Source organism: Mobula hypostoma, chromosome 11, assembly GCF_963921235.1.
Source record: "Mobula hypostoma chromosome 11, sMobHyp1.1, whole genome shotgun sequence".
Classification (NCBI taxonomy): Eukaryota; Metazoa; Chordata; class Chondrichthyes; order Myliobatiformes; family Myliobatidae; genus Mobula; species Mobula hypostoma.
Window position 1 is genome coordinate 6,791,995 of NC_086107.1, and position 27,287 is coordinate 6,819,281.

General features: G+C 43.9%; 1 protein-coding gene across 3 annotated transcripts in view; it reads left to right on the forward strand.

Annotated features, from left to right (window-relative positions):
- The window catches only part of mapk8ip1b (mitogen-activated protein kinase 8 interacting protein 1b), a 148,654-nt gene that overhangs the window by 73,996 nt on the left and 47,371 nt on the right, over window positions 1-27,287 (forward strand). For all 3 annotated transcript variants that reach the window (XM_063063117.1, XM_063063118.1, XM_063063119.1), the window contains exon 2: window positions 8,193-8,298. In XM_063063117.1, the coding sequence (XP_062919187.1) occupies window positions 8,193-8,298 (106 nt within the window). The remainder of the gene's footprint in view (window positions 1-8,192; window positions 8,299-27,287) is intronic.

Consider the following 27,287-nt stretch of genomic DNA (forward strand, 5'->3'; position numbering starts at 1 on the left):
TGGGTGTCTATTGTGGACTGAGAGTGGGAAGGGGGCAGGGAGAGGGGAATCATGGTTGGGAAAAGGGGAGGGAGAGGGGAGGGAGCGGGAAGCACCAGAGAGACATTCTGTAATGATCAATAAATCAATTGTTTGGAATTAAATGACCTTGCCTGGAGTTTGCACCTGCGCAGCCACCTGCCCTGGTACTCTGCCACCAGTCCCACACCCTCCCGCAGTACGCCACCCTCGCCATTCCCAACATTCTTTGCTGCGACCAACTTTACAAACTCGCTCTCCAATCCATGTTGACAATTACATTACAGTACAAAAGCCTTAGGCACCCTAGCTATATATGTGTGCTGAAGACTTTTGCACAGCTCTGTACCTCTGTAACTCCCCTTCAGTGTAGTCTGCTTTCCATCACTCCACTACCAAACCCACTGTTGTCAGTGTCTGTCATTGAATTCATACATATAATTTGATTATAATTATCTTCCAGTTTCTGCATTTCTCAGAGATATCTCCCTGTTTCTACTGGAGAAAGTTATTCTATGTTCTATTCCCAGACTCTTCCTACTGAGTAAATTTCCAGATTCCTGTACTTTGTGAAGTGTGAGCCATATGTCCCAGTACACCTCCATCTCACTGATGTAAATAAATATTCCAAATTGGTCAATGACAAGACAATACTACTGAAACTGCACACGTTTGCAGACGTCAGAATCAAATTTATTATCACTGACGTATCCTGTGAAATTTGTTGCTTTCTGGCAGCAACAGATAAAAATTACTATAAGTTATAAAGCTAATTAAAATAGTGTAAGGAGGAATAACAAGGTATCCATGAACCAGGCTTAGGACCATTAAAACATCTGATGACAGAGGGGAAGAAGCTGTTTTTAAAACATTGGGTGTGGTCTTCAGGTTCCTGTGCCTCTTGTCCAGTGGTAGGTCATGAGAAGAGGACATGTCCTGGGTGGAATATTGTTCAAATTTCATGGTTGCACAGGTCCCCTTGACAACTAAAGTCTGGATTAGTGGTCCACTCGGTGACCTTTTTAAAGATGAGCTTTATCTGTCACAGGTACATTGAAACATACAGTGAAATGATCGATACAGTCCAGGGATGTGCTGGGGACAGCCGGCAAATCTTGCCATGCTTCCAGCACCAACATAGCATGCCCACATCTCACTAACCCTAACCAGTATGTCTTTGAAATACGGGAGGAAACCAGACAAAACCCAAATGGTCATGGGAAGAAGGTACAAACCCCTTACAGACATGACTGAAACTGAACCCGGGTCACTGGTGCTGTGAAGTGTTTGGCTAGTCACTAATTACTGTGCCAGCCCATGATTTTCTCCCATGACTGGGCTCGGAATAGAAAGTGCGTTTTGGGAGTCTGTTGTTAGATATTGGAATTGGTTTATTATTATTATTATTATTATTATTATTATAGTACTGAAGTACTGAGAAAAGCTTCATGAAACCTATACCGGTCACTTCTTCACATCAGTGCATTGAGGGAGTACGTGGGAAAACAATAACAATGCACAATAAAGCGTTACAGCTACAGAGAAAGTGCAGTGTAGGTGGGCAGTAAGGTGCACGATCACAACGGGGTAGATGGTGAGGTGAACACTGCAAGAGGAGATGTGAGTCTCGTGACCCACTCTGTTCCTGATGGAGTCCAACCTGGGCTCCAGCGCTGGGGTTGGTGGCCTGGAAGAGCAGATTGGTTTGCCTCTCCGTAAGCAACACACACGAAACGCTGGAGGAAACAGCAAGGTCAGGCAGCATTGATGCAATGATCCAGTTGACATTTCCACCCAAGACACTTCATCAGGACTGTGCTTAAAATGCTTTTGTCCTTGGAATAACTCCTGATGCAGCTCAGTGTCTCATTTTGTTTGGTTCCATGGGCCAATTTGCAAAGATATATTACCCTGAGGCAGCAGCACCAACGCACATCGCATTTGCAGGAATATGAACCTGTTCATGTCACATTTACAAAGCACATCACTTCTGCACAATGCACATGGTCTGAAACTGCTTTACGTTATAGCTGAAATAACCCCTGAGGTGAGACTCCCTCCTGCTGCAGGGACATCCCTACAAAGTCTGTACATCCATCCCAACACGTAGCTAATGGTTGTTTGTACACAGTCATCCTGCATGTGACAAGGCCCCTCAGTCTTCTATTCCGATGCTGGCCGTCTGTTCTAATTTCATTTACCAGCTCTTGGTTCGTAAACGTCTTTGCCTTGGCATTCAGAAGAGCTTGTGGACCTCTTGGATTGCTGCTTCTTTGACAGTCATGGCCTCTACTGTCTAGAACAGGGGTTCCCAACCCTTTTTGTGCCAGGGAGCCTTGCCATTAACCAAGGTTGGGAACCCCTGGTCTAGAAGGATATGGGAGTAACATGCAGGCACCCACTCAGCTCACCTGGGAATGGGATGTCCAAGTCTCAGAGCATTCTGATTGAGAAGCACATTGCCACTCCTTCAGTATGCTGGATTTAATCTTCCAGAAATGGTAGTGAGGTGTGGAGCAGCTAATGATGGAGAAGGTTCTAAGAGGCTTCTGCATGTGTGTGATTAAAGGCAAGGTCAGCAGTTAAATAGGAGGAACGTTTGATGGCCAGCTGGAGTTAAGAATAAGGTGGGGCGGGGGTGGGCTCATTGAAATGTTGGGAAAACTGAAAGACCTGGATAGAATGGACATGGAGAGATTGTTTCCAACAGACGGTGAGTCTAGGACCAGAGCGCAAAGCCTCGGAATAGAATGATGTTGATAAGAACAGAGATGAGCAATTTCTTTAGACAGTGTGTGATAAATCTGTGGAATTCATTGTCACAGGCAGATATGGAGGCTAAGTTATTGGATGTATTTAAGAATGGAGACTAATAGGTTCTCGATTAACAATGACATCAAAGGTTATGGGGAGAAGTTTAAGTTCAAGTTCAATTATCATTTAACTATACCTATGTATACAGCTAGGTAAATGAAACATCTTTCCTCTGGGGCCAAGGTACAAAACACAGTACATGCAGTCACACAGAACACATATAGTTATGATCCAGCACATGCAGTTGCAAGCATATTAGCACAAGAGTGGCATGGCCTGAAGATTGTTGGTGTATGCGGTGCTGTACTAGAGCCATGTTTCTGCAAGAACGAGCACGCAGCAGTTCCTCAGCTCACACTGGGTCAGCCGCAGATGAAAGCAACGCAGCTTGTCCTGCGCTGCGTCAGCCACGAACCATCTACGGAGTGAGCCCCGACGAGAGTGGCTAGCCCGCAACTCAGCACAGATCCCAGCAAGTCCATCACGCCTCTGTTCTCTCTCCCACTCCTTCCCCTGGTTGGCTGTAACAGATCACGTGGTGCCATGAGAGCCTAGCCCCTGCCACACAGCTACCCACTAATAGTTTTGCCAACGAACCAGACTTGCAGTAGTTTGTACTACCAACGTCCATCAGGGTCTTGGGACCACTTACACCGTTTGTCGCACTGCGCACCACTTCCAACGTCTTCTTGCCTGGGTGACTGTAGCAGGCACCGACATGGTACAGAATAAGCCCATGTTGTGCAGCTTCACTGCTATCCAGCAACTTGCTTGTGAGGAGGACTTGCAGTACTTGGTGTTCTTAATATCCGACAATGGCTTGTGATTGTAAGAAACACGTAAAGGATGAACATTTGCTCCGTTGGTTGGACCTGGAGGGGCTACTGCGTGCAAGATCACCAGCATCTGACCAGAATAGGCAGGAGAATGGCTACCATAGGCACCAGGGTTGCATTGTGGCCATTATGTATGTCTCAGGGTGTTCTGGAGTTTGGTGATCAGTTCCAGCACTGTCAGTAAGGAGTCTCTGTCTGTCCTCTCTGTGGAATGTGTGGGTTTTCCCCAGGGGCTCGGGTTTCCTCCCACAGTCCAAAGACGTACCAATTAGGTTAATTAGTCAATGTAAATGATCCTGTGATTTGATTAGGGTTAATTGAATTTGTCGGGGCTTGCTGGGGCAAAGCGGCTGGAAGGGTCTGCTCCACACTGTATCTCTAAAATAAATTCAACAGATTAAATAAAAAATGAAAAGAACGGGGTTCAAATTTGTTGAGGTATATAAAATCATGATAGGGTTGATATAGTTGTATATATTGTGTTCGTTGTGCTCATTGTGTTTGATTTATTTATTTGTTTGTTGTATTTATTGAGATACAGCACGGAATAGGCCCTTCTGGCCCTTTGAGCCATGTTGCCCAGCAACCCTGAGTCCGGGGGTGTCAAACTACTGGCCCATGAAGGGGTCCAATCTGGCCCGCAGGATGATTTGGGGAAAAAAGAAAGTATATTCATGACCATTTATTATGTATCTGTACGGCAGCCGCTCTCTCTCCCTCGCTGCCCTCTCTCCCACCACTGTCTGTGCCGCCAGCTTGTTATGTGTACTTAGAAAACAATAGGCAGCAGTTAACCACCCACTGTGCATAAGCACCTACCACCCTGCACTGAAGACCACTAGGGTCCCACTTACATCATCAGACACAGTATAAACACACAGAGTACTCAGGGGGTAACACCTGTAGCAAGGCTGAGACTGTTTTAGATTATGAAGACAGGCAGTCCTCTTTTATTGTCATTTAGTAATGCATGCATTAAGAAATGATACAATATTTCCTCCGGTGTGATATCACAAAACACAGGACAGACCAAGACTGAAAAAACTGACAAAACCACATAATTATAACATATAGTTACAACAGTGTAACAATACCATAACTTGATGAAGAAGTCCATGAGCACAGTAAAAAGTTCAAAGTCTCTCAAATATCCCACATCTCACGCAGACGGGAGAAGGAAGAAAAACTCTCCCTGCCATGCCGACCACAGTCCGTCTCTGAGTCATCCGAAAACTTCGAGCTCCGATCAGCTCTCCGACACCGAGTACTGAGCGCCATCTCTGTCCCAACGATTCAACCTCAATCTCGGTCGCCAACAGCAGGCAAAGCTGGGGATTTTGAGGCCTTCCCTCCAGAAGATTCCCAACCGCGCAGTAACGACAGCAGCGAACGAGCATTTCAGAAATTTCTCCAGATGTTCCTCTGTGCTTTCACGTCCATCTCCATCAAATCAGAATTGTCCACGGCCCCTATTTAATGGATACGATATCATTTTTCACCGGAGGGCTGCACATGCGCGGTGTGCTGCTCTCTCCTCCCGGTTACTGCTGTAGTTCAAAATGCTTTCCAAGAAAAGAATATGTTGACATTGAAGGTTGAATATTCAACGATAATTGGAAAGATCGTTTTTTCTTCTGTGAGGTTAACGGCAAACCTGTGTGTCTGACATACTGGCAACAAGTGGCTGTGGCAGAAGCGTACAATATCAAACGACACTATGACACGTCATACGGAGAAAAATATGACAAGTACGCAGGACTCAGAACACAAAAAGTAAGTGAGCTTGAAGCAGCTCTGAAAAAACAGCAATCAAGTGTTCACCAAAAGTCGAGAGACTCATGATGGAGCTGTCAAGGCCAGCTATATTATTGCCAACAAAATAGCTGCTGCGTCGAAGCCATACTCAGAGGGGGAATTCATCAAAGCATGCATGCTGACGGCGGCTGAGCTGGTGTGCCCTGAGAAGAGACAGGCTTTTGGTAATATCAGCTTGTCAAGAAATACTGTGGCAGAGAGAATTGGGAACCTTGCAGGAGATTTGGACAGTCAACTAAAAGACAAAGTGAAGTCATTTATTGCCTTCTGTATTGTAATTGATGACAGCACCGACGTGACTGATGTAGCTCAATTGGGAATATTTATTCGTGGTGTTGATGCGTCTTTGACCGTCACCGAGGAGTTTGTGGAGATGGTGCCCATGACAAACACCACAACTGCGAACGACGTTTTCTCCAGCCTCGTTGAGGCCTTGGACGAATGGGGGTTGACTGGAGTCACGCTGTCAGCGTGGCAACAGATGGCGCACCGTCCATGGTCGGGAAAAAGGCAGGTGGTGTTGCGAAACTCAGAGAGAAAGTTCAGACAGAGAATCCAGAGTAGGAATTCTGGAACTTTCATTGTATTGTACACCAAGAGGTGTTATGCAGCAGGAGCCTGAAAATGGACAATGTCATGGATGTAGTAATCAAAACGGTTAATTGTATTAGAACCAAGGGACTCAACCGTTGGCAATTTGACACTCTTTTGTCCGAAAGTAATATTGGACACGGCCTACCCTACCACACTGAAGTCCGCTGGTTGAGCAGAGGGGTTGTGCTCAAGCGTTTTTATTCAATTACGTGCGGAAACTGGGCTATTCATGAATGAGAAAAGGAAGCCAGTGGCACCCAGACTGGCTTCATGATCTTGCATTTTTGGTGGATATAACAGAGCACTTAAATGTGCTTAATGTTAACATGCAAGGCTGCAACAAACTTGTTACGGAATACTACGGCAGCGTTTGTGCCTTCAAATTAAATTAGGCCTGTGGGAGATACAACTATCCCGGAGCAACCCAGCTCATTTCCCTTCTGCAGTCTGTGCGTGTCACTCATGGAAATAATGACAGGTACAAGGACAAAATATCACGGCTGAAAAGTGAGTTTCAGAATCATTTCCAAGTCTTCACTCAGCTCGAGAAGGAATTCTCACTATTTTGCTTGCCGTTTGCCGTCAACGCAGCATCAGATGTGCCGGGGGAACTCCAAATGGAACTAATTGAAATTCAGTGTAACTCAGCTTTGAAATATAAATTTGAGACTGTGGGTCTGGACTCATTCTATCAATACCTGGGACCGATGTACCCCAAGATGACAGACTTTGCCTCAAAGATCCTTTGCACGTTCGGGACAACATATCTCCGTGAGCAGGCATTCTCCATAATGAACATTAACAAATCCAAACTGCGCTCGCAGCTGACACACAGACATCTAAATGACATTATGAAAATCACAACTGCCCAGAAACTGGTCCCTAATGTTGACAGGCTGGTTAAAGCCAAGAGATGTCAGGTGACTGGAAGCAGCAAGTGAAAAATGAGTGACACTGTTTGATGCACTGTGATAAGTAAGCAAAATGCATTATGAAATATTGAGTGTCATAATATTGTGATTCATTCATTTTCTGACTATTCTATTATTGTAAATGTGATCACTTCAATAAAAATTAGAGGCTATCTGTGTTCATTGTCTGAGTTTGATTGCTGGAAGCAGGCTAATAAAAATTAGGTGCAGTTGCGTAGCCTACATTCACAATTTGTTTCGTTAGGTCTACATTTGTGTCTGCTAATGTTCGATTTCAAATAGTTTATTAATGGAAAGGGTGTGGCTCCCAAAACAATCTTAGCCAAAATAGCATTGTTTTTTATTTGCTCTCTCTTCACAACTTTCTTGTAGCCTACGACTGTAACTTAATACCAATCATAAAAATAATGCTTGCTAGGCAGTCTTCTTCATAAGAAACGAAATTCATAAAGTGAAACACTTCGTAGTTATAGCAGAGACTGAGACACATGAGAGCAGGTTGAAAAAAAACGAAGGCAACGAAAGCTGTGGGAGCGCATGCGCGCACAACTGATCCGGCCCGCGTGAAGTCGCATTTTGCCCAATCTGGCCCGTGACCTAAAATGAGTTCGACACCCCTGCCCTAATTCAATCAGGAGACAATTTACAATGACCAATTAGCCTAGCAACTGGTGTGTCTTTGGACTGTTTGAGGAAACCGGATCACCTGGTGGAAATCCATGTGGTCACGGGGAGAAGGTGCAAACTCCTTACAGACAGTGGTGGGAATGTTCCAGAGAATTGTAACTCTTTTGCATTAATTTTGTTTTCACTTCATTGTGCTTTCCTTTACACTCATGCACTGAAGAATGACCATAAACAATCTTGAATCTTTTAAAAAGGAGGTAGATTGTGAGGTCAAGAGTTAATTTTATCATACAAGAGGTCATTTTGAGCTAATGATACAGTGGGGTAGATGCTATCCTTGAGCCTGGTGGTACATGTTTTCAAGCTCTTCTGCCCGATGGGTGGGGGGGGGGGGAAGGAAGAACATCCAGAGTGGTTGGAGTCTTTCATGATGCTGGCTGCTTTACCGAGGCAGGGAGGCACGTAGACAGAGTATCAGCTGTCGAATGTTGCCATTGTGTGTGGATGAGCAGTTTTCCACGTGTTGACCTGGCCTTTTGTTCATTTCCCACTGCAGGTTAACCCATGACATAAGTTTGGAAGAGTTTGAAGATGAAGACTTGTCGGAAATAACGGATGAATGCGGGATCAGTCTGCACTGTAAGGATGGTCTGGCAACTCGGGTAAGAGCTCGCGATGACGGGGCGCATGGGATGTTAGCAAACGAGTGAGGGCTTTGGGCAAGGGTGCAATGGTGAGAGGAGATTTGACAGAGGTGAGCAGGGTTGGGTCGAGTTTAAACCGGATGACTAGAAGGGAAGGTCTTCCCATGAGTTCAAGGTAGATGGGATTAAAATTCTAGCTAAAAGACTTAGGCAAAGCTATAAATAGATTCACTAGGACTACCTCAGGGGAAACAGGATATATTTAAAATTCCAATAGGGAGTTGGGCAGGCACTTGAAGGAGTCATAGAGCACTACAGTCCAGAAACAGATCCTTCAGCCCAGCTAGTCTGCGCTGAAGTGTTATTCAGCTGTCCCATCGACCCACACCTGGGCCATAGACCTCTATACCTCTCCCATCCATGTACAGTACTGTGCAAAAGTCTTAGGTACCCTAGTTATATATATATATGTGCCTCAGAGGTTTGCACTGTACTGTTCAAATAAATGTTAAAATCAAACCCACATCCACCTCTTCTGTAGACAGCTTGTTCCACACTCTCACCCCCCCTCTGAGTGAAGAAGATCCCCCTCAGGTTCCCCTTAAATATCTCTCATTTCACTCTTAACCTATGACCTCTAGTACTAGTCTCACCCAACCGCAGTGGGGGGAAAAGCCTGCTTGCATTAACCCTGCCTGTACCCTCATAGCTTTGTATATCAGGAAATTAATTTGCAAGCCTATGAGAGAATGGGATTGGTTTACCTGTGATCTCCTCCTGTGCCTTAATGGTTCTGTGATAAACAAACACTTCTGTAGACCAGAATTTCTCTTTCTTGATGTAAACTTCTCTCTGCGGGGAAGCTACAGTGGCTCATTACGGTGATAGTGTCAAGTAAGTTAGGAAGTCAGTCAGACTGATGAATTCTGAAAGGTGGGATCAGGAAATAAAACGCTTATAATTTTTAACTTTTAAGCATGGCACAAAAAAAAAGAAGAAAGCTCCATCTTTTTTTCCCAATATTTAAGATAATAACAGGCTTATCATAAACAAAGTACACAAAATCTTATTCTAACTGTGGGTAAATAGAAGTCTACAAGGATGAAGATTTTCAGAGATAGAGAGTTATTCAGCAGCAATGAATATGATTTTATACCTATTAAACCGCTTGTAACAACATGTAACATTTTTAGCAATTTCTGTAGAGGGAACAGTGCAGTAAAAGCTGTCTCTTGTCAATTCCAATATGTGTTGACCAAGTTTGCAAACTGGTTCTGCACCATGGAAGAGCAGGGTCATACACAATGGAAACAGGCCCTTTGGCCCAATTTGTCCTTGCCAACCAAAGTGTCTGTCTGAGCTAGTCATATTGGCCTGTCTTTGACTTGTATTCCTGTAGGCCTTTTCTATCCATGTACCTGACAAGTTGTCTTTTAGACCATGTAATTGTGCACTCAGTGGCTATATAATTAAGTACCTCCACTACCTAATAAACTAGTCACTGAGAATATGTTTGTGATCTGCAGCCTCTGTAGCCCATCCATTTCAAGGATCAATGTTGTAATGTGTGGTTATTTGAGTTAGTGTCGTCCTCCTGTCAGCTTGAACCAGTCTGCTCATTCTCCTCTGACCTCTCACATTAACAAGGCATTTTTGCCCACAGAGTTGCCACTCCTCACTGGATGTTTTTTTTAAATTTTTGCGCTACTCTCCGTAAACTCTCGTGACTGTTGTGCCTGAAAATCCCAGGAGATCAGCAGTTTCTGAGATACTCAAACCACCCTGTCTGGCACCAGCAATCACTCCAGAGTGAAAGTCAATTAGATCACATTTCTTCTCCATTCTGATGTTTGGACCTCTTGACCATGTCTGCATGCTTTTATGCATTGAGTTGCTGCCACATGATTGGCTGATTAAATATTTGCATTCTTGAGCAAGTGCACAGGTCTACCACGAAGTGCATAACTTTCCTAGGACTACTCTATCCACGTTCCTGTCTAAATGTATTTTAAACATTGTGCTTGTATTTACAATACTGTGCAAAAGTCTTAGGCACATATATATAGCTAGGGTGTACAAGACTTTTGAACAGTACTGTATTTGTCAACGTGAAGCAGAGAGTGATTTTGTAAAATTTGGCGGGGTCAAAGGATATTGGGAATGGCGAGGGTGGAGAGCTGCAGGAGGGGTTTGGAACAAAGAAGGAGTGCTGGGGTGAGGGATGGTATGGGTGCAGATACACCCAGCCCAGAGATAACAGGCAAGGTCATTTGATTCCAAATAATTGGTTTATTGATCATTACAGAATGTTTCTCTGGTACTTCCCACTCCTTTCACTCTCCCTTTCCCCTCTTCCAGCCATGATTCCCATCTCCCTGCCCCTTTCCCACTCTGTTCTCAATAGAGACCCATATCAGAATCAGGATTATCATCACTCAAATATGCCATGAAATTTGTTTTGTACATTATGTACAATACATAAAATTGCTGCAGTACAGTGCAATCTTTTTTTGCACCCTTAGCAAGAGAACACTTTGGAAAGAAATCATGAGGTTGCCTTAGCAGGTAAGATAAAGGAGATTCTACAGAAATGTTAAGAGCAAAAGGATTGCAAGGAACAAAATTAATCCTCTGTAAATTTAGAATGGTAATCCATGTGTGGAGCCAAAAGAGATGGAGGAGATCTTAAATAATTTTTTTTTTACATTGTATTTACCCAGGGGAAGGACACAGAGTCTATAGAAGTGAGGCAAAGTGGCATTAGCTGCATGAACGCAGTACAGATTACAGAGGAGGAGTTCTTTGCTGTCTTGGGGCAAATTGATAAATCTCCATGGCTTGAGATTATCATCCTGAGGTTATAAATCTCTTTCCCCTGGACCCTGTGGGAGACGTGCGGAAATTACAAAGGTCCTAGCAGAGATTCTTAAATCATCCTTAGCAACAGGTGAGGTACCGGAGGAATGGATGATAGCCAATGTTGTTCTGCTGTTTAAGAAAAGCTCAAAAAAATAAACTAGGAAATTGTAGGACAGTGAGCCTGACATCAGTAGTGGGAAAGTTTTGGAAGATATTCTAAAGGACTATGAGTATTTAGATAGACATGGTTTGATTAGGGATAGTCAACATGGCTTTGTGTGTGGTAGGTCCAAAAAATCTGATAGAGTTTGTTGAGGAAGTTACCAGGAAAGTTGATAAAGGTAAGGCAGTGAATGTTGTCTACGTGGACTTTAGCAAGGCATTTGACAAGGTCCCACATGGGAGGTTGGTCAAGAAGGTTCAGTCACCCGCACTCAGGATGAGGTAGTAAATTGGATTAGACATCGGCTTTCTGGAAGAAGCCAGAGGGTGGTAGTAGATGGTTGCCTCTCTGACTTGAGGCTTGAGACTAGTGAAGTGCTACAGGGAGTGGTGCTGGGTCCATGGTTGTTTGTCATTGATGTCAATGATGAGGGTGACAATGTGGTTAACTTAGATCAGCAAATTTGCGGATGACACTATGATTGGGGGCGTAGTGGATGGTGAGGAAGGTTATCGTGGCTTGCAACAGGATCTGGACCAGGTGGAAAAAGGGCCGAAAAATGTCAGATGGAATTTAATGCAGGCAAGTGTGAGGTGTTACACTTTGGTAGGACCAGTTGGGATAGGTCTTACACAGTGAATGGTAGGGCTTTGAGGGGTGCTATAAGATAAAAGGGACCTTGAAACACAGGGTATGTAATTCATTGAAAGTGACGGCGTAGTTAGGGTCGTAAAGAAAGCTTTTGGCACATTGAGTAAAGGATATGGGATATTATAAGACGTTGGTGAGGCCTAATTTGGGGTATTGTGTGCAGTTTTGGTCACCTACCTACAGGAAAGATGTAAATAAGGTTGAAAGAATACAGAGAAAAAATTTCACACAGAGGGTGGTGGGTACTACTGAGCTAATACAAAGCTGAGTACTCTTATTCCTGTTTCCCAACCACCTTCCTATTTTAACCAAAATATAGTACTGTGTAAAAGTCTTATGTACCCTAGCTACATATCTGTACCTGAACTTTTGCAGAGTACTGTAGATTTGTTATATGCACATAAAGGGTCTTGTCTACACAGCAGGAGATTGTGGAGTGAGTTGGAAACAGTTTCTTGTGGATTTTACACACTAGGTTTAAAAAGCAACTGGGGCCTGTCGGGACTGGTCATGGAATGAGTTAGAGTCAGTTCCTTATGGACTTTATGCACCAGGTTTAAAAAACCTGTATTGTATGCCCTCTTTTTGACCTTTATATTAGCTTTGTCTTCTCTTGTCAGCTATAGTTGCATCATCCTGCATTTAAAGTACTACTTCTTTCTTAGGATGTATCTATAATTTCCGAAGCCTTCCGAATTGCTCCCAGAAACTGGAGCCATTGTTGCTCTGCTGTCATTCTTGCTAGTATCCCCTCCTAATCAAATTTGCCAGCTCCTCTCTCATGCCTCTGTAAGTCCCTTTACTCTACTGCAATACTGATACATCTGACTTCAGCTTCTTCCTCTCAAACTGCAAGATGAATTCTATTATATTATGATCTCTGGCTTCTGAGTGTTCCTTTACCTTAAGCTTACTAACCAATTCCTATTTATTGTACAATACCCAATCAGAATAGGTGACATCCTTGTGGGCTAAACCACGAGTCACTCTAAAAAGCCATTTATCTCATAGGCATTCTACAAATTCCCCCTTTTGTGATCCAGCACCAACTGGATTTTCCCAGTCTACCTGCATATTTAAACCTCACCCCCCCATGACTATCGTAACATTGCCCTTTTGATATGCATTTTCTATCTCCTGTTGTAATTTGTAGATCTCATCTTTCCTTCTGTTTGGGTTCTGTATATAACTACCATCAGGGTCTTTTCGCCTTTGCAGTTCCTTAGCTCTACCCACAATGATTCTACAACTACTGATCCTATGTAATCTCTTTCTAATGAGTTAATTTCACTTTTTACCAACAGAGCCATGCCATTCCCTCTGACTACCTGCCTGTCCTTGGGTCCTTGGACATGAAGTTCCCAACTATAATGTTCTTTCAGCCACAATTGAGTGATGGCCACAACGTCATACATGCCAATCTGTAACTGGGCTACAAGTTCGTCTACTTTATTCTGTACACTGCGTGCATTCAAATATAACACCACCAGTCCTGTATTCACTCTTTTCAATTTAGTCCACCTTTTACATCGCTACTCATCCTGTTGTCTGCAATTTTGCCCCATTGTCAGCCTCTCCTTGCTAGCAGTCTCACTACACACTGCCTCTGTAAACCAATGAACCCAATCTCAGCCCTATTGCTCTGAATCCTGTCACCCTGCCAAGTACCTCATGAACAGCTCTGGCAAACCTACCCACAAGGTTATTGGTTCCCCCCAGCCCCCAGGTTAAGCTGTAAGGTACAGGTCGTACCTTCCCCTGAAGAAATCCCAATGATCCAGAAATCTGAATCCCGGCCCTTAGCACTAGTTCCTCAGCCACGCATTGATCTACCAAACCATCCTATTCTTACTCACTGGTGTAAGCTAAGTAAACTAGCCAATAATATAAAAAAGGATACCAAAAGTTTCTTTCTCATATAAAGAGTAAAAGAAAAGCGAGTGTGGGTATCGGACTGCTGGAAAATGATACTGCAGAGGTAGTAATGGGGGAAGAAGAAGTGGTAGACAAACTTAAATATTTTGCATCAACCTTCACTGTGGAAAACACAAGCAGAATGCGAGAAATGCGAGTGTGTTGGGGGCAGTGTCATTGCTATTATTAAGGAACAGGTGCTTGGAAGCTGAAAAGTCGGAAGGTAGCTACGTCTCCTGGACTAGATGGAATATACTGAAAAGGCTGTAAAGATTGTGGAGGCATTAGTAAATGATCTTTCAAGAATCACTAGATTCTGGCATGGTTCTGGAGAACTGAAAAATTGCAAGTGTCACTCCACTCTTTAAGAAGAGAGGAAGGCAGAAGAAAGGAAATTACAGGCCTGTTATCCTGACTTCAGTGGTTGGAAAGATGTTGGAGTCTATATTAAGGATGAGATTTTGGGGCACTTGGAAGCACATGATAAAATAGGCCAAAGTCAACATGGTTTCCTCAAGGGAAATCCTTGCCTGACAAATTATTTGGAATTCTTTGAGGAAATAGCAGGTAGAGAGAGTCAGTGGATGTGGTGTACTTAGATTTTCAGAAGACCTTTGACAAGGTGCCACACATGAGGCTACTTAACAAGTTAAGAGCCCATGGAATTACAGGAAAGATACCTGTATGGATAGAGTGTTGGTTGATTGGCAGGAGGCAAAGAGTGGGTGGAAAAAGGGATCCTTTTCCAGTTGGCTGCTAGTGACCAGTGGTGTTTCACAGGGATCTGTGTTGGGACCAATTCTTTCTTACATTATAGATCAATAGTTTGGAAGACAGAATTGATGGCTTTGTGGCCACGTTCGCAGACATTACGAGGATAGGTGGAGGGGCAGGTAGTGATGAAGCAGAGGGTTGGGAGAATGGGCAAAGGAGTGGCAGGAGTATGCTACCACTCTGTTTTGAGGCAAATCCACGTCCAACATGTAGAGGGTGTTTAAAGACCAACTGCACAGAGTACAGGACAGGCATGTTTCAGTCCAGCGGAAGGACAAGGACGACTAGTTAAGGGAACCTTGGATGTTGAGAGAGGTGATAAATTCGGTCAAGAAGAAAAAGAAAAAAATCAAACAGAGCCCTCGAGGATAATAAAGAAGCCAGAAAAGAACTCAAGAAGGGAATTAGGAAAACCAGGAGGGGCCATGAAAGTTTAGCAAGCAGGATTAAAGAGAATCCTAAGCCATTGATTACATACATCAAGACCTACAGGATAACTAGAGAGAGGGTGGAACCGCTCAGGGATAAAGAAGGGACCATTTACTTGGGTGCTGAGGATATGTATGAGGTCCTTAATGAGTATTTTACATATACCAAGGAGGATGTGGAGGATAGGGAGATCAGTGCTGAGTGTATTGATATGCTAGAACATTTTGAGGTAAATGAGGAGGTAGTTCTCGGGGCCTTGTGGGATTTACTCCAGGTTATTGAGAGAGGCAAGTGAAGAGATTGCTGTGCCTTGACCAGTATCTCTGTGTTCTCTAGCCACAGGCAAAGTCCTGGAGGTCTGGTCATTAGCTAAAGTTGTTCCATTGTTTAAGCAGGGAAGCAGAACCAAGGATAATCCTGCCAACTATAGACCTGTGTGTCTCACATCAGTGGTAGGGAAGTTACTGGAGAGAAATCTTAGGAGAAGGATTTATGAACATTTGGAAAACCATGGCCGAATGAGGGAGAAACAGTGTGCAGGGCAAGTTGCTTCTAATAACGTGATTGTCATTTTGACAATGCGATGAGAGTGATTGATGAAGGTAGGGCTGTGGATATTGTCTACACGGTGTATGACCTTTATTAAAATGACATTTTAATGACTTTCAGTCAAGATTGCACCAGCAAACTACAGTTCCTTGGGCGACATTTTTCAGATACCAAATCTTTCCAAATATTTCACGTTTTCGATGCCTTCTGCTTGTTCTTTTTGTCTTGTTTATGTTATGGAAACCATTGGTGTCTGTGATGTACAGTTTGAATCTTGATTAAAGGAACCAGCATGGTCCAATATCTGGAGAGATGTCTCATGAAGATCAGAGATGGGGGGGGGAGGGGCAAAAGGTCCGAGAACGCAAGCTGACTCGTGGAAATACCAGAGGCAAGGCGCGGAGCTATGAATGTCTCCATCTCGAAGTGGCGAGGAAGATTGAAGCATCAGGATAAAGGCGGAAGGGGTCAGAGATGGCTCCCAGCAGAGATGGTCAGCAGCCGGATCAGTGCATTCGGACCCGGGTCAGTGGTCTGCTTTTGCGTATGGACTGAGTTTGTGCGACTGCTCTCCTCGTGTGCAGATGAACATACATTTCCCATATTCTGAGCTTGATGTGATTATTGGACTGCACTTCATATTGGTTACCTTAAGGTTTTCAGTGTTTTCTTTCTTGTGGACAATTGGCGGGTGAGTGATCTGTTTTTTTTTGTGTGTAAGAGGGGGCTTGTGGGTTTGGTGGTCCTGCCACTGTTCTTTTCTACAAGTGAGGGGTTCTGGGATTGTTTTGTGTGGGGGTTCATTGATTGTTATTGTGGCTGTTTTTTGCTGCGGGCGAGGGGGAATTTTGGGGTTTGCGCGTTATGTTTCGCTTCTTTTTCATGCTAGTTGGGTATGGAGATGATGTTTTTTGTTTCATCAACACCCATGGTCTTCTGTATTTAATGGCTATCAGGAGTAGACAAATACCAGAGTTGTATTGTACATGCATATGTTGTCCATAAATAAGTGAACCTTTGACAAGACCCTTCATGGAAGGCTCATCCAACAGATTAAAATGCATGTGTTCCATGGTGAATTAGCCATTTGGATTCAGAACTGGATGGCCCGTAGAAGACAGAGGGGAGTGGTTGAAGGGACTCACTCTAGCTGGAAGTCTGCAATTAGTGGTGTTCCACAGGTATCTGTACTAGGACCTCTGCTGTTTGTGAAGTATACAAGTAACCTGGATGATAATGTAGATGGGTGGGTTAGTAAGTTTGCAGATGATACAAAGATTGGTGGTGCTGTGGATAGCGTAGAAAACCGGCAAAGAATGCAATGGGATATAGATCAGTTGCAGATATGGGCGGAGAAATGGCAAATGGAGTTTAACCAGGCCAAGTCTGAAGTGTCGCACATTGGTAGATCAAAAGTAAAGTACACTGTATGAACAAGACCATCAATAGTGTAGATGAGCAGAGCGGTTTTGGGATCAAAGTTCATAATTCCCTGGAAAGTGGCTACACAGAGTGGTTAAGAAGGCATATGGCGGGCATGTCTTTATTAGTCGAGGTTTTGAGTTCAAAAGTTCAAAAGAGTTCAGGAATTTATGTCACAGCTTTATAAAACTCGAGTTATGATCACCCCACTATAGGAAGGATGTTGGGGCTTTGGAGAGGGTGTAGAAGAGGTTTACCAGGATGCTGCCTGATTAGAGGGCATGGGCTAGAACAAGACGTTGGACAAACTTGGGTTGTTTTCTCTGATGTGGCGAAGGCTGAGGGAAGATCTGACAGAGGTTTGTAAGATTATGAGGGGCATAGATCGAGTAGGCAATATCTCTTTCTCAGGGTTGAATTGCCTAATACCAGAGGGCAGGTATTTAAGGTGAGAAGAGGTGATTTCGAAGGAGATGTGAGGGGCAAGTTTTTTGCACAGAGAGTGGTGGATGCCTGGAATACACTGCCTGACGTGGTGGTAGAGGCAAAAAATATTAGGGCCTTTTAAGAGACATTTAGATAAGCATGTGAATGTGAGGAAAATGGAAGGATATAGACATTATGTAGGTAGAAGAGATTAATTTAGTTGGCCATTTGATTGCTAATTTACTTGGTTTGATACAACATTGTGAGCCAAAGGGCCTGTTCCTCTGCTGTACACTTCTATATGCTTTGTATGTTCTAGAACTAGATGTCATGGGTTAAGGGTGAAAGGTGAAATATTTAAGAGGAACCTAAGGAGGAACTTAGAGGGTGGTGTGAGTGTGGAACGAGCTGCCAGCAGAAGTGGTGAGAGGTTTGAGTAGATTCATCGTTGGGAGGGGTGTGGAGATCTGTGATCCAGGTGCTGGTAGGTGGGATTAGACAGAAGATTGGGTTGGTATGGATGTGATGGGCTGAATGGCCTGCTTGTGCTGCCCATAGTTTGTGGAAGATCATTGGGCAGGTGGACTGGGATTTTCCGATTAGTTGGCAAGTGCATTGGTAATGGTTCTCTTTCTCTCTGTGAAGTACATACAGAATACAGACTGGGTCATTATACTCCGAGAGATTGCAATATTTTTTATGCTGTTCCACAAATCAGGGAAAGAGTTATAGATTCATACAGCACGGAAACAGGCCCAATAAGGTGCAAGGGCACGATGAGGTAGATTGTGTCTTAGTCATTGTGTCCTTGTCATTGTTTCCTCTGGTCACTGCTTCAGAGGAGACAGAAACTGCATTGGGTGTGAGCGTAAAGCTTAATTAAACCAGCTAGCTTGGGAGTTTGGGGTACCAGATTAGTGGATAATTGGATATTATCTTCTCTAATGCTCCAACACACTCTACGTCAAGAAACAAACCGCTAGAGGAATTCAAAGTTCAAAGTACGTTTATTATTCGTGTATGTTACCATATCCAGGTTGAGTACCCCTTACCTGAAATTCTAAAATGCGAAAACCTCTGAAATCCAAAATTTTTTTGAGCATTGACAAGACATCACAAATGAAAATTCCACAAGGCGCTGGGATGATTCCCAGATGATGCGCAGGTCCCTGTATACCACAGACAGTTCTGGCAACTGACCTCACATATGTAATGAACAGCTAATGAAAAATAGAAAAACACTGCATAAAGTGAAAAATGAAGATCTCGATTGTGTATTGAAAGAGTGGATTTGTCATTATATGCCACTTAACGGTATGCTGATCACAAAGTAAGCAAAGATCCATCACAACAAACGGAATATTGAAGGTCATTGTGAATATTCAGCAGGCTGGTTGCAGAAATTTTAAAAAAGGCACAGCATTAAATTTTTAAAGATTTATGCTGATAAAGTGTCTGCCGATCACGAAGCAGCAGAGAACTTCCGTGATGAGTTTGCCAAGATCGTCGCTGATGAAAATCTAACCACTGAATTAGATTTCTGACAAACATCAGTACATATGTGTGATGAACAAAGACTGTGTATGTGTAAGACAAAGTCTGTTTACTGGTAGTACATAAATTCAGTGTTAAAATACTAGCAATTCCAAGCTATCTCATTATATATTCCAAAATCCCACAAAATTTCTGAAATCCAAAACACTTTTGGCCCCAAGCATTCTGGCTAAGGGGTATGCAATCTGTGCTACCTTGAAATTCATTTTCTTGGTGGCATTTACATAAAGAAATACATTGGAGTTTACAAAAATATATACATAAAACACCAGCAACCAATGTGCAAAAGAAGACAAATGGAGCAAATAAAAATAGAAATAAATAATCCTGTGAACATGAGCTGTAGAGTCCTTGTAACTGAGTCCATGGGTTATGGAGTTTTTCAGAGCTAAGGTGGAGTGAAATTATCCTCACTGGTTCAGGAGCCTGTTGATTGAAGGTTGACTGTTCCTGTACATGATGGTGTGGAACCGAAAGCTCCTGTACCTTCTGTCTGATGGGTAGTGAGATGGGAGCATGGCCTGGATGGTGGGGGTTGAGGGATGGTGCCCCACGTGAGAAGATCAAGTAGACAACCCGGGTGCAGTCCTGGGTGAGTGTTGCATTTGTCAGAGGCCCTGCCTTTTTGGGAATGTGTTGAATCAGTGCAGGATGAGTTAGTTTTGTCCAACATTACCAAAAGGCTGATTATTTGGTTATTTTCACACTGTTCAAATTGTCAGATGCATTTCCTGCAACATTGATGCACAGAGCAGAAATACTTTGTTGATGTAATGTGCTTTAGGGTGTGTGTGTCACATCAAACGGCTACCTTCTCATCTCAAAAAATGCCTCAGCTTTCTTTCTGGCCTTTAGCTGTCTTCAGTCTGGTGGCACAGACAAAAATATCATTGCATTATACAGCATGGAAACACACCATCTGTCCCAGCTCATCAGTCCTGATCAAGGTGCATCCATTTACCTGTGTCTGGAGCTCACATTTCTCTAAGCCAGGGCTTCCCAACCCTTTTTATGCCATGGACCAATATCATTAAGCAAGAGGTCTGTGGACCCTAGGTTAGGTCCATTTCCTTTCCATGTACTTGCCAAAATGTCCCCTAACTGTAATTCGACCTGCCTCTACCACTTCCTCTGGCATCTCTTTCCATATATGCATCACCTTCTGTGTAGGGAAAAGTTGCCTCTTTTCATCTTGGCGTACGAGGAAAACATTCAACTTTCAGTGGGCTAGAATCTGTCCTTGAGCCTGCTGTTATGTGCGTTAAGGCTTTTGTATCTTCTGCCTGATGGGGAGAGGGGGAAGAGAGGATGTCCCTGGTCAGTGGGGTCTCTGATTACGTTTGTTGCTCTACTGAGGCTGTGAGAACTGTAGACAGAGTCCGTAGAGAGGAGACTGGTTTCATGATGGTCTGAGCTATGTTCACAACCCTCTGTCCTTTCTCGCAGTACTGGACAGAGCAGTTGACGTACTAAGCCGTGATTGTTTGGATAGGTTGTTTTCTATGGTACTTCAATAAAAATTGGTGAAGGCCATCCAGGATGTTTAGTTCAGAGGATAATTCTAAGTGATGGTTGAAGGTGGTTTGAATCGGAGTGATGTAGACTAAATTAATGTAAATTAGTAGAGAAAGTTAAGGAAATTTGGCTTATCACTGAACACTAACAAAATTCTACAGCTGTACTGTTGAAAGTATCCTGGCTGGTTGCATCATGGCCCGCTTTGGTAGCTCAATTGCACAGCAATGTAAAAACTTAGAACAGTACAGACCCTTCATCCTGTGAGTTATGCTGACCTTTCAACCTACACCCAGTGGCCACTTTATTAGGTACACCTGTACACCTGTTTGTTAATGCAAATATCTAATCAGCCAATCATGGCACAAACTCAGTGCATAAAAGCACACAGACATTGTCAAGAAGTTCAGTTGTTATTCAGACCAAATAATCAGAATGTGGAAGAAATGTGATCTAAGTGCCTTTGACCGTGGAATGATTATCAGTGCCCGATGGAGTGGTTTGAGTATCATAGAAACTCCCAGTCTCCCGGGATTTTCACACTGGGGTTTACAGAGAATGGTGCAAAAAAAAAATCCAGTGAGCGCCAGTTCTGTGGGTGAAAATGTCTTGTTAATGAGAGAGGTCAGAGGAGAATGGCCAGACTGGTTCAAGCTGACAGGAAGGTGACAATATTTCATATTATAAGATATACCTAATAAATTGGCCACTGAATGCACCCAAGATCAATCTAAAGATTCCCTCCTACAGAAGCTGCAGAGGTTAGTGGACTCAGCCCGATACATCACTGGCACATCCCTCCCCACCATCGGCACTGTCTACAAGAGGCACTACATCAAAAAGGTGACATCCGTCATCAAGGATCCCCACCATCCGGGCCATGCCATCTTCTTGCAGCTACCACTGGGCAGGAAGTACAGAAGCCTGAAGTCCCACACCACCAGGATCAAGAACAAATACTTCCCTTCAACCATTCAGTTCTTGAACCAACTGGCCTAACCTTAAACACTGATCACTGCTCAGTATAATAACACTATGGCCACTTTGTACTACAGTGGACAATTTTATTCTATTTGCTTTTCTATTTTGTAAAAGTTGTGTATAATTTAATTTAGTTTATGTTTAATCTATTATGAGGACCAAGAAGGTATGGACAAGGGAAGTACAGGAGCGTTTACAGGTCTGCTTTGAATCGGTAGACTGGACTGTATTCAGGGATTCATCTTTGAATCTGGATGAGTATGCTGCAGTTGTTGCCAGCTTCATTAAAACCTGTGTGGATGAGTGTGTGCCTACGAAAACTTGCTGTACATTCCCAAACCAAAAACCATGGATGAACCAGAAGGTACGTCATCTGCTAAGGTCAATGTTCGGCTGTCTTTAAGGAGGGTGAACCCTTGCAAGGTAGCAAGCCCCGATGGAGTACCCAGTAAGGCTCTGAAAACTGGTGCCAACCAACTGGCAGGAGTATTTAAAGACATTTTCAACCTCTGACTGCTACGTTGCAAGTTCCTTCCCGCTTCAACAATTAGACCAGTGCACAAAAAGAGTAGTGTGAGCTGCCTTAATGACTATCACCCAGTAGCACTCACATCTACGGTGATGAAATGCTTTGTGAGGTTGGTCATGGCTGGAATGAACTCCTGCATCAACGAGGACCTGGACCCAGTGCAACTTGCCTATCACCACACCACCATAGGTCAACGGCAGATGCAATCACAATAGCTCTTAATACGTCCTTAGATCACTCAGACAATACAAACACCTTTGTCAGAATGCTGTTTGTTGACCAGAACTCAATGTTTAACACCATCATTCTCACAGACCTGATTGATTAGCTACAGAACCTGGGCCTCTGTACCTCCCCCTCCGTTGGATACTCGACTTCCTAACTGGTAGACCACAATCTCTGTGGATTGGTTTTAATATCTCTTCCTCACTGACGATCAACACTGACACACCTCAGGGGTGTGTGCTTAGCCCACTGACCTACTCCCTCTATACCCATGACTGTGTGGCTAGGTATAGCTCAAATGCCATCTATAAATTTGCTGATGATACAATAGCTGGTAGAATTTCAGATGGAGATGAGAGGGCATACAGGAGTGAGATATACCAGCTAGAGTGGTGTCGCAGCAAAAACCTTGCACTCAATGTCAGTAAGAGGAAGGAGCTGATTGTGGACTTCAGGAAGGGTCAGACGAGGGAACATGAACCAATCCTCATAGAGGGAATCAGAAGTGGAGAGAGTGAGCAATTTCATGTTCCTGGGTGTCAAGATCTCTGTGGATCTAACCTGGTCCCAACATATCAGAGCAGCTATGAATAAGGCAAGACAGTGGCTATATTTCTTTGGGAGTTTGAAGAGATTTGGTTTGTCAACTAAAACACTCAAAAACTTTAATAGATATACTGTGGAGAGCATTCTGACAGGCTGCATCACTGTCTGGTATGGGGGGGTAGGGGGCTACTGCACAGGACCGAAAGAAGCTATAGAAAGTTGTAAAATTAGTCATCTCCATCTTGGGTACTTGCCTCCATAGTATCGAAGACATCTTCAAGGAGCGGTGCCTCAGAAAAGCAATGTCCATTTCTAAAGACCCCCATCACCCAGGGCATGTCCTCTTCACATTGTTACTGTCAGGGAGGAGGTACAGAAGCCTGAAGGCACACACTCAGCAATTCAGGAATATCTTCGTCCCCTCTACCATACGATGCCTAAATGGACATTAAACCCATGAACACTACCTCACTTCTTAAAAATACATATTATTTCTGTTTTTGCACTATTTGAACCAATTAATATACATATATGTACATACTGTAATTGATTTACTTATTTTTTTCTTTCTCTATTCTCATATATTACATTTTACTGCTGCTGCTAAGTTCACAAATGCTGGTCATAATGAACCTGCTTCTAATTCTGATTAATTTAACTATTTAATATATAATACCGTAATTTATTTATTTACTTATTCTATATTTATCATAAGACCATAAGATATAGAAGCAGAATTAGGCCATTTGGCCCATTGAGTCTGCTCCGCTATTTTATCACGGCTGATCAATTTTCCTCTCAGCCCCAACCACCTGCCTTTCTCCCTGAATCCCTCCATGCCCTGACCAATCAAGAAACTATCAACCCTTGCCTTAAATATATGTAAAGACTTTGCTTCCATAGCTGCCTGTGGCAAGGAATTCCATGGATTCACCACACTCTGGCTCGTGTATTGCACTGTACTGCTGCTAAGTTAACAAATTTCATGGCAAGTTGCCAGTGATATTAAACCAGATTCTGATTTTGCTTTCTTGCGAATGCTGTGTATCTGAAGCTCTGTGCTGTGATGCTGCTGCCCACATGGACTTGTTGAAATGGCACTAAAACTTGACTTTGACTCTGAAGTTGCTGAGATGGATACAGTGAGCTAATGGTCAGCCTGCAGCTGAAGAACATCGTCACTCACTATGCCACTGCATACAACAGCCAGTTGCTGAGGCAGCCGTTGTCTCGTTCTGAGACAAAAGGCTTAGATAACTGACTGAGGCTGCATTTGATTCAATTCATTGCAAGTCCCCTCCCTTTGTACTCCGTCTCACAGTTTTCCTGTCACTAATCCCACAATTTGCCAGGAAGGTGATGTCCACTTTCCAGAACACAAGGGATTCTGCAGATGTTGGAAATCTTGAGCCTTAAAAATCCTCGAAAGTGAGCCCAGAGGTTTTGGAATCAGTTCAGTGTTGAGGTGAGTGAAGTTACCCACTCCAGTTCAGGAGTCTGATCATTGAAGGGTAATAACTGTTCCTGAACTTGGTGGTGTGGGACCTAAGGCTCTTGTATCTCCTTTTTGATGGCAGCAATGTGAAGAGGGCATGGCTTGGGTGGTGAAGGCCCTTAATGATGGATGCTGCCTCGATGTACATGTGACAAATAAAGCTAATCTACATCTCTTCAATATGACGCTGTGGCAAATTTCTGTAAATGGCCCTGTCATCAACTGATTCAGTACTCCGTGCCAACCCCCATCTGGCTGTCTGGTGGGCATTGTTTGATGGTGTGCTGCAAGAAATCTTGCTCCCTTTTCAAGCTGTTCCCTAGCCCTCTAGAGGAAGCTAATTGGCATTGTTAGAGCCGCTAATATTTGCATTTGCTTTGATAGATCCCAGTAACGGTGACTGGCAGCTGCTGTACTTAAAGATGTTTTATCAGATGGTGCAGTTTTTGTTGTCTCTCTTCCCAGAGGCGATGACCAGTGTTTCCCAGAGACCATCTGCTTCCTGCTTTTCAACCCAGATTCTTCACTCTGCGCATCCTCAGACCAGTGGCTGGAGGAGGCAGGGAAGTGGGTGCACCCCCACCCCCACTCCAGCCCCTCACTCCGCTGACACTCGATCTCTGTCTCACAGCGGTATCCAGCAAGGCCCAGTGTCTGGAACTCGAGAGCTGAGCTCCTGGCTATTGTCTCCACTCATTAACTTGGGGAAGTTCAAGGTCAGAGTTAATCCACTGACTGCTCCATTTGGATCAACTGAATCCTGCATTGAGGATTAGGCACCAGAGGTGACTAGATTTACCAAATTAAACTGATGCAATGTTTCAACATTCACAAACAGCCTCCCTGCCTCTCTGCCCTTACCCCTCCCTCCCTCTCCCTCCCGTGCTCTCACCCTCTCACCCTCTTTCGCCCACCCTCCCTCCCTCCTTTCCACTCTCCTCTCCGTCCCTCCCTTCCACTGTCCTTCTCTTTTCTCTTTTTCCCTCTTTTCCACTCTCCCACTCCTTCTCTTGCTGTCTCCTACTCTCCCTTCCTCTCCCTATCTCTGTCTCCCTCTTTCCCACTCCCTTCTCTCCCCTCTCCCACTCTCTCCCTCTCTCCTCTCACATTCTTCCACTCTCCCTCCATCCCACTCTCCCTCTCTTTCTCTCGCTCTCCTCTCTTCTACCTCTTTTCATTCTTATCTTTCTCTCTTTCCCTCTCCCTCCCTCTTTTCTCTACCTCTACCTCCTCCTGTCTTTTCTCTCTCTCACTCTCCTGTCTCTTCCTTTCTCCTCTCTCTCCCTCCCTCTCTCTCCCCTTGCTCTTCTCTCCCATCCTCCCTCTCTCTCGCTCTCTCTCCCTGCTCGTCTGTCTCACTCTCTCTCACAGAGCTTTCTCCGATTCTGTGCGGTGGCCCCTCCGTACCAGACGAATTATACAAGGTAATGAAGAGGGAGAAAATAAAAATATCTTCATTTAGAACTTAGAACTGATTATTGATTTCAGGAAGTGGAAGGAGGGGGAGCATGCACCAATCTACAATGAAGAACGATGATGGAGAGAGTCACCAACCTTAAATCCCTGGACATTAACGTATCAGATGACCCGTGCTGAACTCTAAATACTGTGGGGTACCTCTTGTGTTACCATAGAGGCGAGTCCATTGCAGTGCAAGAGGTGGTCTGTGGGGTCCTGCGGCTGACGTAGGGTTAAGGTTGGGCAGGTCAATTCAAGAATCCCACTGTTCCTGATCCTGGTGGTGTGGGACTTCGGGCTTCTTTACCTCCTGCAGTGTGACCAAGCTAGTGGGGATTCTTGATCATAGATAGAGTTTTGCTAGAAGTCAGATTTCATTCTTGTTGTACGTAATTCTGGGATGGGTGTTAAGATATTCAGCTTTCCTGGATTTTCTTCCAGATCATCTATCAGAATTTATGATCAATAGCCAACAAGTAGTTAATGACATTATGACCATGCCTAAATTTAGTAGGATAAATCTGTGGAGTGTGGGCTGGAGGAGATAATCTGCACAACTGTGGGGAAAGGGGAGTGGAGACAAAGTCAAGTTTATTGCCAATTCACAAGTTTGGCACAGTTTGGTTCGGCACAGCCAAGAAGGGCCAAAAGGCCTGTTTCTGTGCTGTAGTTTCTATGGTTCTATGGTTTAGTAGGATAAATCTGTTGAGTGTGGGGTGGAGGGGATAATCCACTGGACTGTGGGTAGAGGGGAGTGGAGACAAATTCAAGTTTATTGTCAGCTGCTCTGTGCTCCATGTCTGAGAGCTCTGCGCTGAACTGAGGTCGAGGCTGTGGCCTACTCTGTGCTCTGTGTCTGAGGAATCCAGGACGTTCACTCAGCTCTGCTGCTCTGGGCTCTGTGTCTGAGGAATCCAGGATGTTCACTCAGCTCTGCACTGAACTAAGGTCGAGGCTGTGGCCTACTCTGGCTGCTCTGGGCTCTGTGAGGGATTCAGGACGTTTGCTTGGCTCTGCACTGAACTGAAGCCAAGGCTGTGGCCTGCTCTGGCTCTGTGTCTATGGACTCACTTTTGTTCTGAATACTGTTTGCTTGCTTTCATTGTTTAAACAATTTGTTTTTTTCTCTCTCTGCACATTGGGTATTTGACATTTCTTTTCCTATGAGTTCTTTTGGGTTTCTTTGTTTTGTGACTGCCTGTAAGGAGATGAATCTCAAGGTTGTTTATCTTGTACATAATTTGAAATTTGACCGTGTATGCACAGGTACAATTAAAACCTTACTTGCAGCAGCATCACAAGTAAATAATGTCAGAGATGCAGTATTCACAAGAAGAACATAAATTAAACACTAATTGTACTGAATTTTTACAACAAAGGACGCAATTTGAACAACAGAACACCTGGTGCTGTATAAAGTGGTCATAGGTTTTCAGAATCGGGTTTAATATCACTGGCATATGTTGTGAAATTTGTTGTTTTGCAGCAGAAGTACATTGCAATAAATAATATTGCCT